The sequence below is a fragment of the Pelodiscus sinensis genome, chromosome 1 (genome assembly GCF_052426305.1).
Source record: "Pelodiscus sinensis isolate ZL-2025 chromosome 1, ASM5242630v1, whole genome shotgun sequence".
Classification (NCBI taxonomy): domain Eukaryota; kingdom Metazoa; phylum Chordata; order Testudines; family Trionychidae; genus Pelodiscus; species Pelodiscus sinensis.
In genome coordinates, this window is record NC_143052.1 from 14,377,747 (window position 1) to 14,393,389 (window position 15,643).

At 40.4% G+C, this 15,643-nt stretch overlaps 1 protein-coding gene across 10 annotated transcripts in view; it reads right to left on the reverse strand.

Annotated features, from left to right (window-relative positions):
* Positions 1 to 15,643, reverse strand: part of USP6NL (USP6 N-terminal like) — a 240,383-nt gene that overhangs the window by 178,154 nt on the left and 46,586 nt on the right. The window contains exon 1 of one of the 10 annotated variants that reach the window (XM_075908353.2): positions 14,536 to 14,929. The exons of the other annotated variants lie outside the window; for them this stretch is intronic. Within the exon in view, the coding sequence (XP_075764468.2) occupies positions 14,536 to 14,608 (73 nt within the window). The 5' untranslated portion in view covers positions 14,609 to 14,929. Of the gene's footprint in view, positions 1 to 14,535; positions 14,930 to 15,643 lie in introns of those variants that run through there. 10 annotated transcript variants of the gene reach the window in all.

A 15,643-nucleotide genomic window follows, 5' to 3' on the forward strand; every position in this document is an offset into this window, starting at 1 on the left:
GGCCCAACGGGTAGTGATCAACGGCTCAATGTCAGGTTAGCGGTCAGTTTCTAGCGGAGTGCCCCAAGGATCGGTTCTAGGACTGGTTCTGTTCAACATCTTTATTACCGTCTTTTAGCAAATACACCCCGCACCCAAATATACCCCGCACAAGAATATACCCCACGGTTTTTGCTTTTTGAGTTAAAAAAATTCTTGTATACCCCACGCACGAGTATAACCCATGAGGTATACAAAGCTATGTCGGGGGAATATTTATGGTGCAGGGGGGAAGGGAGGGGGTTTAGGCAGCCACTCACCGCCCGGTTCCTGCACAGCTGCCAGCCTCCAGGCGGGGGAGCACTCATCACCCAGTTCCTGCGCAGCCTGATGAGCACTCCCCCTGCTCCTGCCTACAGCTGCGGAGGAATCAGGCGATGAGAGCTCTCCCGCCTGGATGCTGGAGGCTGCACAGGAACCGGGCAGGGGAGCGCTCAGTGCCCGGTTCCTGCACAGCCGGATGAGCGTTCCCACTGCACTTTCCTACAGCTGCAGAGGAACTGGGTAGTGAGCTGGTATGTTAAAAAAAAAATATGTGTATACCCTGCACCCGAGTATACCCCGCTGGGGTGGGGAGGTTGTAAAAATGGATATAACCCACAGGTTATATTCACTAAAATACGGTAATAGTCTGGATATGGGGATGGATTGCACCCTCAGCAAGTCTGCAGATGACACTAAGCTAGGGGGAAGAGGTAGATATGCTGGAGAGCAGGAACAGGGTCCACAGTGACCTAGACAGATTAGAGGGTTGGGCCAAAAGAAATCTGATGAGGTTCAACAAGGACAAGAGTAGAGTCCTGCACTTGGGACGGAAGAATCCCGAGCACCGTTACAGGCTGAGGATCTGCTGGCTAAGTAGCAGTTCGTAGAAAAGGACCTGGGGATCCCAGTGGATGAGAAGCTGGATATGAGTCAGTGTGCCCTTGTAGCCAAAAATATTAGGCTGCATTAGGAGGAGCATTGCCAGCAGATCCAGAGAAGTGATTATTCTCCTTTATTCAGCTCTGGTGAGGCCACATCTGGAGTATTGTGTCCAGTTCCAGGCTCCCCACTATAGAAAGGATATGGACGCATTGGAGAGGGTCCAGCATAGGGCAACCAAAATGATTAGGGGGCTGGAGCACATGACTTATGAGGAGAGACTGAGGGATTTGGGTTTGTTTAGTCTGCAGAAGAGAAGAGTGAGGGGGGATTTGATAGCAGCCTTCAGCTTCCTGAAGGGAGGTTCCAAAGAGGATGGAGAAAAGCTGTTCACATTAGTGATGGATGGCAGAACAAGGAGCAATGGTCTCAAGTTACAGTGGGGGAGCTCTAGGTTGGATATTAGGATAAATGATTTCACTAGGAGGGTGGTGAAGTACTGGAATGGGTTACCTAGGAAGGTGGTAGAATCTCCATCCCTAGAGGTTTTTAAGTCTCGGCTTGACAAAGGCCTGGCTGGGTTGATTTAGTTGGGACTGGTCCTGCCTTGGACAGGGGGCTGGACTTGATGACCCCCTGAGGTCTCTTCCAGCTCTATGATTCTAGAGCCTCATGTTTTTTCCTTCCTCTGGTCTTCCCATTGCTTTGCTGATTTGATGTAAAACAAACTTTCACTGGTTTTGGTCACAGCTTGCTTAAGTTAATTGGAGACAGCTAGCTAGCTGCTGCTATTCTTGTCTGGGAAAACGCCTGTTTCTCCCTTTGCTTGATCTCAGACTGAAAAGCATAGTATCTGTGAGTACTAATAATTCCTCATACAGCATTATGACACACATTTCAGGATGATATCCAGGGGTGGTGAATGAACTTAGGATTGAGGGGGGCAAGTCAGCTCTATCCCTTCCATCCACTCGTGGCAGCCATGACCCCCGACTGTAGGAACAGGACCCCAGCCCACCCATTCCCAGGCGGGCAACATGAGGCCTCAGCCTTCCTGATCCCAGAGCACAGGAAGGGAGGGTGGCCACAGCTGAAGACTGGGCAGCCCTGGGAGACTGAAGGAAGATGCACAGAAGGTGGAGTTAGGGGTGGAATGTGAGCAGGGCCACACCTGGCAGTTTCGGAAGGCATTGTTTTCCTCTGCCTCTGATACGTGCCACACTTGATCATATCACCACTATATTATAAGCTTTCATTAAGTATACCTTTATAATATAGTAATATCATCTGTGATTAAACTGTTTACCATTTGAGATTCAACTTCCAGTCTTTGCAAGCCAACAAACCTTGCAATGTATTCTTTGAAAAATAAAATCCAGTCCAACCTTCTTTCTTCTCCTTTCATCATACTGTCTCCTCTCCCTCTTATAGCTTTGTAAACAAACCTTTACTGTCTCTCCCTAACCCTGAGGCTGGTCAGAGAAACAAAACACATTCCTTTGTCTAAGTTAGACCTGTCTACCAACTCCCACAACATGCCTTGTTTAAACACACTTGAGTCCTAGTTCCAGCATACGCCCATAACACAATACATACCCGGTACATATATCATGCAAGATATTAATAATTAGTGGTTTTGCAATGACATATTTAAAGGACACCTTTTAGTCAGTTGGGGTGCACTGAATTGGCCAGGTCAGCTGAAACTCATTAGACAACAGTGTGTCCCTTGCCTTCTGGCATTTAGATGCTCTTAGGGCAGGGATGGGGAACCTCAGGCCCAGCTTGCCTGCATCTGGCCCTGAAGGCTCAGGGCCCCTCCCCAATTCATTGGGAAGCACTTGACTGATTTTTCTGTGGGTCAGTGGCTCCCAACCCAAAAAAGCTTCCCCGCCCCTATCTTAGGAGAACACTGACACCCTCTTTCACTGCAGGAGGGTTAGCCACTATCTGACTCAGACAGCAGGTCAGAGACCACTTTCCTGGACAGGGTATCTGCCATTATATTTTCTTTCCCTTTTATAAAGGAAATGCCTATTTTGTCTTTTGCCTGTTCACAGTCTCCAGGACTTAGAATCAGACAGCATTCATCAATTCACCTACAGAGTTATGTACATTCCACAGTGATATTAATGATTTTTATATATAAAACTTAATACACACGCTCAAGAATATACAGTGAGATATTAGTTGTCAAACAATATATGTCAACTTTTAAATAAATACCATGATAAGTATATGAAGTGAAGTTGATATGTGATGCCTGACACGAGTTGCTGACACACAGCAGTAACCCACAAATGGCCAATGTATCACACAATGGAAGCCCATGCTACACAAAATGCCAGTTTGGTTAAGTCTGCTCCTGCAAAATCTGTTCAAGTCACTTAGTCATCATGAAAATTCTTCTCCAATAGCTCAACCAAAATCACATTCTCCAGTGCAGAGATGTGAATAGATAATAGGTTAACCAACCCCTGGGAGCAGCCCCCTGACCCACAGTGGACCACAGGTGGGAGGCTATTCCAACCCGGCCAGGCCCACCATGCCGTGGATCAGGGATGAGGTCTGCTCCAGCTAAGCCAAGTGAGGAACCACTTAATCAGTTAACTGGTTAAACTTTGATTTTACATCCCTACTCAAGTTTGACCATATACTCTTACACTAATCTCAAAAAGGCTGACTGGTGCCTAAGTTATACCTCTCTCCACCAAAAATTAGAGCAATTACAGTGAAGAATAAAAGAGCTCTGGTAAATAGGAAAAAAGAGAACAAGATTATCTGTTTCATAGTGAGAAAAATTGCAGCAGTAGGGATTTAAAATAAATTTTCAAGTGTATTTAGACACTTTACAATTTTTAAATAGTTGAGTGCCAAGCTGTGATAAGAAGTCTGGAGAGCAGCTTCATGTGTTATGCCCCTCTCAAGCCAGTGGCATCAGTTGCTTTATTTCATTAACCTCAAATGCAAGCACAACAGTTATTTCTTTTTCTCTGAACTTTTTTTTTTGGGGGGGGGGAGCACTTTCATTAGCTAGACGTACATTTTAATGCAATGAAGTAAGATGACAACACCCAGGAGGCAAACACCACAAAAGCAAATGACCTTCTTTCTCGGACAATATCTGTTACTGCTGTGGGAATTCTGTGCCATTGCACATGTGCAGAATTCATGTCCTTACAGATTTCCCTCTCTCTCTGCAGAAAGACTGTCAGAAAACCAATACAATTACATTGTTCACCTACCAACGGCTGCTGTGGCACCAGAAAAGAGGGCAGCCGTCTCATGGGCCTTGTAGGGAGCAGTGGCTGTGTTTCTCTCAGAACACTGCTCATAAGCCAGGTGATGAGGCACATGGTATCAAGAGGAATAAAGCAGGAAATAAGGGCCGGCTGGTGGGTCACAGATTGGGGCTCAGAACAGCCCGTGGGGGGACAGACTAGGGCAGAGGCACAGGAGCTAGAGGGTTTACAGCATGAAGCCAGATACTGAATTGGAATGGAGTTGCAGGGACACATGGGGGTAGAGGCAGAGGTGCCTGACTGAATGGCAAAGGCTAGGGTCATCCAGGGTCTGCATGGGGAGGTTTCCCAACTCCCAAACAATCTCTCCCACACAGACACACAAAAGCTACCAGGTTCACTCTCAGGCTCCTTCCATAAGAACATAGGAACGGCCAGACTGGGTCAGGCAAAAGATCCTTGTAGCCCAGTATCCTGTCCTCCAATAGTGGCCAATGCCAGATGCCCCAGAGGGAGTGAACAGAACCAGATAATCATCAAGTGATTCCTCTCCTGTCATCCATTTCCAGCCCCTGACAAAACAGAGACCAGGCACACCATTCCTACCCATTTTGGCTAATAAGTATTGATGGAACTAACCTCAATGAGTTCATCTAGCTCTTTTCTGAACCCTGTTGAAATCCTGGTCTTCCTAGCAATTACTTCCCTCTTCCTAGCAATTACTTCCCCCTCTCACACCTCCTCCATTTTCCCTGAAACACCAAGCCTTTTCTCTGCTTCTGTACTTTAGTTTAAATTATTACTCAAAGTTCTGTATTAATATGCCTAACACAGAATCTGTGTGTCAAAAAGCTTTTCCTCAATCATTTTTGTTGTTTGTATTCTTACACACATACTTATCAACAGGTATTTTGAAATAAATTACCAAACTAATTTAAGCTAGTAGGATTGTATTTATTGTGCTGTTTTGACAAAATAAGAATTTTTCAGAATTTTAAAATGTTTTGCAGAGAATTTTTTGGAACAGAATTTCCCCCAGGAGTAAACTGTAGTTGAGCAACATTACTACATACAGATCCTCATTACCTCATTTTTCTAAAGTTCCATTAAAACAGAATCAAACTAAAAAATATAAGGAACTAATTTTGGTAAGCCCCAGATAAATCCCTTGGTACAACATCCAAGCATTTTGTTGATAGCATTGGTATAACTAATAATAAAATATCAAACATGTGCAAGAAGTAATACTCATTAATAACTACACGTAGCTCAGCCTTTCCTAACCACCTCATGTGATGTCTGATTAGTGAGAAAAAAAGATGTAGACATCATCCATTTTTAAAGGGCAATACATTATCTGGGTAAGGATTGCATTTGGAATAATACATTTACCATTGTGCACAAGACATCAGTATTGAAAGCCAGAGATACTGAATGGCAGAAGAAACTAATATTAACTGGAGTAAAACATTTTAGATCAAAGTCCATTTGATAAGTCAGAATGTTCACTATAAGTCAGTGGTCACCAACCAGTAGATTGGGATCTGCCAGTAGATCTTGAAGCTTGACAGGTGATCCTGACTGGTTTGGCCAGAAAGCTTTCAAGTGCTGGCACTTCAGTTGCCCCTCCACCCATTGTCATGCTGCTCCTTCCCTCTGCCTTGGTGCTGCCCCTCTGGAAGCATTCTGCTTGCTGTGCAGGCTGTGGGAGGGAGAAGAGGGGGACAATGTTGTCAGGGTATCCCTCCTCCCCCCACTTCTGTACCCTATCTCCACACAGAGAAAGGGATGGAGGGAGCTTAGCAATGCAAATCTGTGTCACTCTCATACAGTGTGTGCGTGCCTGTCATTCTCACAAACACACATTGTCCTTCACTCTCAACTCCCAACCTAACACATGCATTATTGTTACTACTAGTACTGCTTGCCAAGTGTGTTATATTTGGTTTTTGACTGGTCTGTGCATTTCACAGTTTCTCTTTCTCGCTTATGCTTAAATTTCATTATTTGAGTAGGGTGTTCTAAAATGCTTAACCTGTTGTGGCTGAAGTAATTACCCCTGTGGTAACTGTTGCTCCTGGAAGCGGCTGGCATGTCCCTGCAGCCCCTGAGAAAGGCAGAGCAGGGGGTTCCCACATGCTATCCTTGTCTGCAGATACCACTCCTGCAGCTTCCACTGATCAGTAACTGGGAACTGTGGTCAGTAGAAGCTGAGAGCTCAGTGCCTGTAGATGAAGGGCAGTACATGGCACAATGGAGCCATTGCTGTACATGCCAGCTGCTTTCAGGAGTGGTACAGGGCCAGGGCCAGAATAAGTCTGCCTTAACTCCACTGCTCCACCACCCAAAACTCATCCTAATTAAGCGGTGCCCACCCAGAGCCTGCTTCCTGAACCCCTATCCCAGCCCTGAACCCCCTCCTGCACCCAACCTCCTGACCCAAACATGAGTTCCCCTGCACCAAAATTCATTCCCAGAGCTTGCATCTTGAAACCCTACCTGGACCCCAATCCTCTGCCCTGGGGTAAGCCCAGAGCCCCTCCCATACTCTGAACCCTTTCTCCCAAGACCAGAGCGTGCACCCCAAACTCCTATCCCAGCCTAGTGAAAGTGACTGAGGTTCAGGAAGGAAGGGGGATGGAGTGAGCAGGGTCAGGCCTTGGAGAAGGAGTGAAGAAGGGGCAGGGCCTCAAAGGAGCAGCAGGAAGGAAGTGGAGCAAGGATATTTGGATGTGAAGTAGATCTTACATTGCACCTGGATTGAAAAAGTGATCTTGGTTAAAAAGGTTTGAGACCATTACTATAAGTCAATTATTTTCTAATAGCATATTGTTTAATTATCCGTGTGTGATCACATCAGTCTGGGGTGAAACATCCCATAACATCCTAAACACACACATTAGTCTAAGGGTATATCTACAGTACAAGCACAACCATGTCAGGGGGCCCAATTATAACAGGATTCAATCTCTAGTATACACAGGCAGCCTCTTCTTGTATGAAGTTTCTTGGGAAGAAGGAAATCATTTTGTTTAAAGCAACAGAGAAAATCTTAAAATAGTGTCTTTAATATCAATGCAGAACAGACTGAACCTAGGTTTTAAGATCTCATCCAAATGTAAGATAGCACAGAAATTTAAGACAGCAGGAAAAGGGGCTTTTCCCCCCCGAGAAGTGGGAGGGAAAGGAGAAAAATGATATTTTCTCAACCAAAGCAGCAGTTAAAAAAGCTAAAGTAATATCAAGGTATTTTTAAATTATTTATTTCTGTAAAAGCTCTCAATAGTTTCCTCTACTTTAATTTTAAATGGATTTTCTTCTGTGAAGGGGAACAGTTAACTCTGAAACCCCTATCAAAGGCAAAACCCTTAGCAACTTTTTCATCAAAGAGGGTAGGTTGAACATAAGATCGAAACCTTGTAAAGACTAGTTCCCATGAAGGTGTATGTATCATGTTACTTTGGTATAGAAATGTATCAAGAACTCCTGCAGCAAATATAATAGCATTTTACAGACATGTGAAAAAAATGACTATTTCCTCCAAAACAAGATAAACCAAAAAATGTTGTCAGTTTCTTGCCTCACTGATCACCAACCCTAATACCAAAAATGAAGGCCTTGCCCTATAGTATTTGTGCATAACTTTTGAAACTACTTCCAGAATTTTATCACCTACTAGAAGCTTTACCAGGCATTGCTTGGGTACATAATCAAATAAGTTGAGTTTTTCTTCATTTAAATTATTGTTCTGGGATGGGGCTGAGGATGACAGGTTCATTATGTAGGCTGCCTCAGGGAGAGAGGACAACCCCAGCCATCTCTCAGCACAGAAGCTTGGGTCTAGATGAAAAGCGTCTATCCATGGCCGCCAAAGTCACAGTGGACACAATTGACAGAAGGGTGCATATTCCCCATTGGGGCAGGACAAACATACACAAGACAAACAGAGATAGACAAACACTCAAATATATAGTACATAGCTGTACCTTTCTCCACCCCAGCTCCCTGCTGGCCCAATGGAGTTATAGCTGTCCTGGTCCCCATTTCTGGCCCCTTGCTGCCCCCTTTGGTCATTCTGCAATATAACTGCCCCTCCAACCAGATCCCTCCCATTCCATTTCATGAGAAAGTCAAATTCCATGCACATCCCATTATCTTGGCACAATCAAACCCTAACCTTTACGCTACAGGAGGAAACTGCATATTCAATTTGGTGGTACTAGCTCTTACCATTTAGGAAGAATTCTTGAACAAATTTACTCACAGATGGACAGATGTACATTTCTAAAATATATAGTAAGATATTACTAACAAATCAAAACAGGTAACACTTCCCAACAGATATCCTGTTCTACGTGCAAGCTTACAGCAATCCCCTAACCCTAAAATGTAAAATATTCATGGGCTTACCCATACACAACCATGAATTCATTGCCACTGTCACCTACCTACTGATATACAGCAGATTTTTATCTAAACCGCATTATCCTAAAGCAGTGTTTCTTAAAGTGGTCCACAAAAACACTTTGAGAAAGCTGTTAACTGGCCACGCAGGTATGTTTACCGGAGCAGCAGCCACGGAGCCTTGCAACTCCCATTGGCTCTGTTTCACTGTTTGCGGCCCACGGTTCCCTTTGGCTGTAAACAGAGAACCAGAGCCACGAAGCTCCATGGCTGCAATGCCGGTAGGTAAACACACTGGAGTGGCCAGTTAACAAGTTTCTCAAAGTGGTTTCATGGACCACTTTGAGAAACGCTGTCCTAAACTTACAATTCAATACTGTTAAATGGACAGTGACCAAATATATTGTTTCCCACTCTGTTAAAGACAGAAAGAATCTTTTCTTGGATATTAAGGCATCCATTACTTTGGTATGTTAAACTTTCAACTGTTCCGCGTAGTCTAAATAAGCCCTGTAACGGAGTACACTCACCGCCACTGCGTCACCAGCCGTCGGTCCTGGGAATTAGCTCTGACGGCAGGTGGCGGGGATCCTTTTCAGGACTCAGCCCTCCAGCAGTGCCTACAACAGCTTCTAAGCTCCCCCGTTCCGGGTGCAGGTTGTTGATTGGTAGGCCTTCGGGAGGGGGTTCCTCCACCTCAGGTGCAAGTCAGTGAGTCAATACCTGGCCTTGCTTCAGGTCGGGGTGAGAGGCAATAGTTCGCGTGCCCGGCCTTGCTTCAGGTCCGGGCCATGGGGGAAGAAGTTTACCATATACTCAAGTCTCTCAGCTCACAGAGCAACAGGAATGACTAAAGGTTTAGAGAACATGACCTATGAGGGAAGACTAATAGAACTGGGTTTGTTTAGTTTAGAAAAGAGAAGACTGAAAGGGGACATGATAGAAGTTTTCAAGTACCTGAAAGGGTATCAGAAGGAGGAGGGAGAAAAATTGTTCTCCTTGACCTCCGATGATAAGAAGCAATGGGCTTAAATTGCAGCAAGCGAGGTTTAGGTTGGACACTAGGAAAAATATCCTAACTATCAGGGTGGTTAAACACTGGAATAAATTGCCTAGGGAGGTTGTGGAATCTCCATCACTGGAATGATTGAAGAGCAGGTTAGACAGACATAATCCAGATGGGTGCTTGATCCTGCCACGAGAGTAGGGGATTGGACTTGATTACCTCTCGATGATTAATTAAATTTGTGTCTGAACCGCATGAGGAAGAACTGTATATTTCCTGCTGTTTTACCCACATTCTTTTACCCACATATTTTGTGTTATAGCAGTCTCGTACAATAACCCAACACGTTTGATATAAAAATGCTTTCACAGCAAATATGATAAAACTCAAATAATGTACCAAAGTCATATTTCTAAAAATAGCTACAGCACTGTACCCAAAGTTTAAAGATTTTAAGTGCCTTTCAAAATCTGAGAGATACAAAGTGTGTAGCATGCTTTCAAAAGTCCTAAAAGAGCAACAGTCGATGTGGAAACTACAGAACATGAACCACCAAAAAGGAAAGCTAGCCTTCTGCTGGTGGCATTTGACTCAGATGACTAAAGTTATCATGCATCAACCTGCATTGCTTTGGATCGTTAACAAGTGGAACCTATCAGCATTAGGGACTCATGTCCTCTAGATTGGAATTTGAAGCATGAGAGACATAGGACTCTTTACTGCATCTAGCATGTAAATATTTTAAACACCAGCTACAGCAGTTAATTAAAATGCCTGTACATACTTTCAAGTTACATTGTAAACAAGAAGCAGGCAGAACTCTCTCTTGCAAATGTAACCAAATTTGTTTGCTAGAGTGATTGGCTGAACAAGGAGGAGGACTGAGTGGAGTTCAAAGCGCTATTTTTTACATTGTTTTCTTTTTTAATGCAGTTATTTTTGTACATGATTCTAAATTTGTAAGTTGGATTTTCATTATAAACAGACTGCACTATAGAATTTGCATTCAGTGGACTGAAAAATACATTTTACAGAGAAAATATTTGTAACCAAACCAGTTCTCTGTACACTTTGTATTCTGTTATTGAAATCAATATATTTGAAAATGTAAAAACGACGTCCAAAAATATGTAAAATAAATGGTATAATGTTCACAGCCCTAAAATAAAATTAACACACCTTTAGAATGAGGATATATTTTTTGAGGAATGTCTAGCTTTGAATTAGAATAATTCTTGAGAGATTTTTGTCTAGGGTATCTTATCTTAAAGGCACTGACTCAAAAGTCATTAAAATCAATGGACGCATATTAACTTTAATGGCTTCAGATCAGCCCTTTAAGAAGTACATTTTTAAGATTTCTGTAACATAATAAAGAAAAGCCCTACGATTTTGAAAACTGACAATTTTTACAAATATTTCATATTTCTCTGAATTTGAACAGTGAACGTTAACCAGTCTTTCCCATTTAACGTCTCATCAATACACTATTAATTGGTCTTCCATTAAAACAATGGTTTGGGGATAGCAGTAATATAAAGGAATAGTTAAATAACTTTTCCACTGCAATTTGAGGGTCATGCAAACACTTGTATTATATTACGTGTATTTTATTTTTATAAAACTTATCTTGGATTGGATTTAATTTGACAGCAGTCCTTTCAAGCAAAATTCACATCTAAAATTATTTTTAAATTTAAAACAAATGAAAATTATTAGCCATAATAGATCATTTTATCAGCACTGTTTTTGATAATCCACTGTTTTGATGAATAGCTAAGTGGACAACAAATAACTCTAGTATTCAGCAATAGCTAATATTAAGTATAACAAAGCAGCTATGGTTTCTGCCCTGCAAAGAATTATTCATACAAATATTTTTAGTCATGTGTTTGCAAGATTCAGAGCTATATTTGTTAGTCATATTCTTCAGTCACATTATGATGAGAGATACTAAACCAGTGTTTCATAAACTGTGTTCCAGGGTACACTGGTGTGCTTCAAGGCAGTCAGAGGTGTGCCACAGAGAAGAACAGAGTTCAAAATGGATGCCCTTAAAGGGACAGGCAATCTTTTTTTTTTGCTCTATAACTTTCCCCCCAACCCCACCCCACTTTTTTTTTTTTTTTTTTTTTTTTTGCGCGCTCAAGAAAAAAATCCTTGGGGTTCCTCGAAAAAAAGTTATTGTTCATGTTCTTCAGTCTTAAAAAGTTTAAGAAACACTATACTAAACGAAATCCAATATGATTAGTTGCCTGGGTCACTTTAGGCTGAAAATAAACTCAAGGCTCTTTATGATGTGCAGTTAGAATAGACTGCTTTGGTAAACTGTTCAGATAGTCTGTTAAATACATAATGCAAGTTTGAAGAATGGAAAATAAGAAAGTTGGTTAAAAGAAAACATTTAAGTCTTCCAGGAAATAGCCAATCTGCATTTTATTTGCTTTATTATCAATTCTTGTTTTCAAGCCTTGAAAGCTATGACTGTAAAAATGTGCTCCTGCCTGACACTTGCCATTGATGATCTCAGACTAGAAATAATCTCAGGGGAGGGAGGAGTTAAAATATTAATTCGTAGGTCATTATCGTGTACATTTCAATGGAAAACTAATGAAGTTTTCAAGAGAAATATATATAGCTGTTAATATATGTATTATAAAATTGTGTAACATCGCCACCCTTATTGTGCCTAAATTAAAGCATATTTAAATTATACATATTTTCACCTGACGTGCAGTACCCCCACCTAGTAATGACCACTCTGTCATTTTCAACATAAATTCTCTGTGTCAGTGACTCAACAGAGATAGCACTAGCAAAGTTGTAAAAAGATTTAATCCAGATTAAGAAATTTGATCCAAAAGTTAAATTTACAAAAATAAAATCTTACAATAAATACTTTTGCTTATAACAAGCTAGCATTTTTTATTTATAGAGAAGAGTACCTGAAAACCATATTGACCTCTGCCATATAACAGTGATTTGGAAACACACAATTCACATATCTATCATACCTCACTAAATTCACCTCACATTCTAATGTACTGGGCTTCCTTGCAACCTTCCTTTACAAAAAAAAGTCCCCGTTTACTGAAAACCACTGACTATAGTTCTTTACATGAACAAATTATACAGGATTAATTCAATTACAGGTTTCAAGTGATATAAAACTGAACATTTATTCACACTACTCTGTTTCCAACTATTAACATTTTCCCATTTTTGATTATTTCTTCAGAGTATTATCAATTCCTTCACTAATGTTAAAAATGTAATAACTTAAACAGTTTATACATATAGGTGATACAGTTAAAATAAACACTATATCCTGGTCAATTACTAGCAGCATGCAACCCTTAAATTTAAGATGACCAAAAAGTAGGAAGAACAGATTCACAGCCATTTAACAATAGGGAACAAGAAAAACTAAACTAAGAAAATTAATTTGGCTTTTTCCAGACATAGTCCAAAACAAATACTGATTTCAATGCAAAGTGAAAATGTACATAGTCAGGGATTCTGGTGTGTTGGGGTGTGAGAGTGCGGGGGGGGAGGGGATTAAACCCAGTTATTTCACTACTTCTGTAAAATCAAACACTACACCATAAATTGCTTCATCATCTAGCTATACTTATATCAAAAAATCCAACCTATTTTCCCATCGATGCATTTGTATAAATTATACTGTTATCAATGAAAGCTAAGCACAGAGATCAAAAAGGAGACGAGGGTCTCTCCTCATCATTTTTAATTATACATTAGACATTCATAAAAAGATAAAATCGAACTGACTGAAAAGTCCATCCAAGAATTTATTACATCATTTCACTGATCAGAATGAATTATCCAAATTACCACAGAAACAAATAAGGTAAGCAAATAATTTCGGAAATTCAGCTTTAATTCAGTACCTGCTTTGGCAAATAGGGCCCAGTTTGTGGTCATATTGCTTTTACAAAATAGTAGGTTCCAATGACTTCTCTGGAGATATTTTTAATTAATACTTGTGGTATGAGGGATTTAGAATCAGGTCATTGGCCTCTCAGAGCTTACTTAAGAAGGATGCACACAAAAAAAGCAGACAAATCAAACACAGATGTTTACATGGTGAATGCCTTAAGGCAAGTTACACACAGTAGAAAAAAATCCTGCAATACTGTCAGGAAGTGAATTTCTATAAAAGGTTTTATAAAACAGTTTTCATTATTGGATCCTTACAAACAATGCATTTGTTAAAAAAATTTCTAAAAATATTTAAATAAATTGAAAAACTCAAAATGGGCAATTAAAAAAAATCCAGCATTTTACCAAGTTTCTAATCAGGTGAAGAGTACCACTTTCTGCAAAGAATTCTTTCACTTTAATCAATAGCAGCAAATATTTGACACACTGAGCAGATTAACACAACAACAGCAATCAATTTTAAACTATGACAAAATGTTTCAAGTAATGTTTCAATAACCATTTATAGGATTTTAAGGTTAGAAATATTCCATAATGGTACTGCTGTTTAGGATGGTTAAAATGGGTTATTATTGGACTTTTGGTCTCATTTCAATAAATGTTAAGTCTTTTATTATACTCTAATATGAAATACTTAAATTCAAAAATCATATTCCTGTGACAGCCTTTTCACAGCCTCACCTATGTGCACAAGGCAAATATTTTAGTACAGAAGAAAAAGGTTATGGTCCTTATGACAAAGTAATTGTTACAAATACTGGAAAAACTCCATCGACAGCACAATAAATCTGATGAGGATTCTTTTTAGAACAGCAGCAGTTGCAAACAGTGATAATGGGTTTAATGTAGTTCAAAGCCAACTACAGTAAATGAATATTGTTGCGACAGTATGCAACCATATACTAAGGGTTGAGTACACATTTCAAACAATTATACTAGAACCAAACCAGGAGATAAACCTAGCTTATAAACACATTGCTTAAAGGGTTAAGAATTAAATTTCAAAGCTGCTCCTACCTTTCTTCACAGCATCTGTTCTACGTCTTGCTGGCGACACTAGCTCCTTCACAATCTGTAACACCTGAATCATTGCTAGTTAGCAAGATCAAAGACACCAGCTGCTTCTCCAGATTTCCAACAGGTTTCATCACTACAGATCATTACATGTCTGTCTTCAGTAAGCTCAAACAAAACCCATGCATCTCTGTTACCTTTCAGAAAAAAATTCTACATGACAACTATACAGTCTGAGGAGAGGGATTTAAAGTGATTTCTACACATGGAGACAAAGGCAGTCCCTCAAGGACTGCAGATTGTATTAGCACAAAGCGTTCTAAATTAGTTATGTATAAGTCAGCGTGGACCTTTTCAATTAATAAAGTTTAAAGAAAAATGTTTCACCTCCAAAAAAGGGGGGAAAAAAAACAACTAAAATTCCTTTAAATCAAAGTTGACAGATGCAACATAATCCCTTAGGCACACCATAAAAAAATCATGCTTTGAAATATTTTTCTATGAAACATTTTAAGGAATCTGTTGATTCAAAGAAATCTGAAAACATAGTAATGAAGAAAAAATTGTCAGGTCGACCAATGAAACTAAAAATCTAGCTTACTAAATTCTGAGTCCTCAGTAATGCCAAAACAATCTAGCACAATCTCAAGCACCTGCTAAAAAGACCCCCTTTCCATTTCTTCCCAGCCCTCCCAGCCTCTTCACACACACCCTTCTAACATTATTAAACAATATCACTACAGTATCGCCAGATGTATAATTCTTATACATTACACTGCACACTAGAAATCCTAGGTGTATTTGTAACATTTTTTTTAAACCAACGAGGCACAGAGAACACAGAATTTCAACTGAAGTATCATCATTGCTTCTGTCAGGTAATTTTAACAACTGAATTGCAACAAATGCTCAAGTAATTTTTAATACCATTTTGCAAAGTGTACACTGACCATTCAGAAATCTTCTCTGTAAAAGTAATCCACATAAAAAGATGAAGGGGGAAATCATTTTTATAAGAGGTCCATTAAAATGCTAGATAGGCAGCTCTTTTAAATGCACATTTTTGAAAACCAAATCCTATGAGGAATCATGTGGTCTGGACTACACAAAA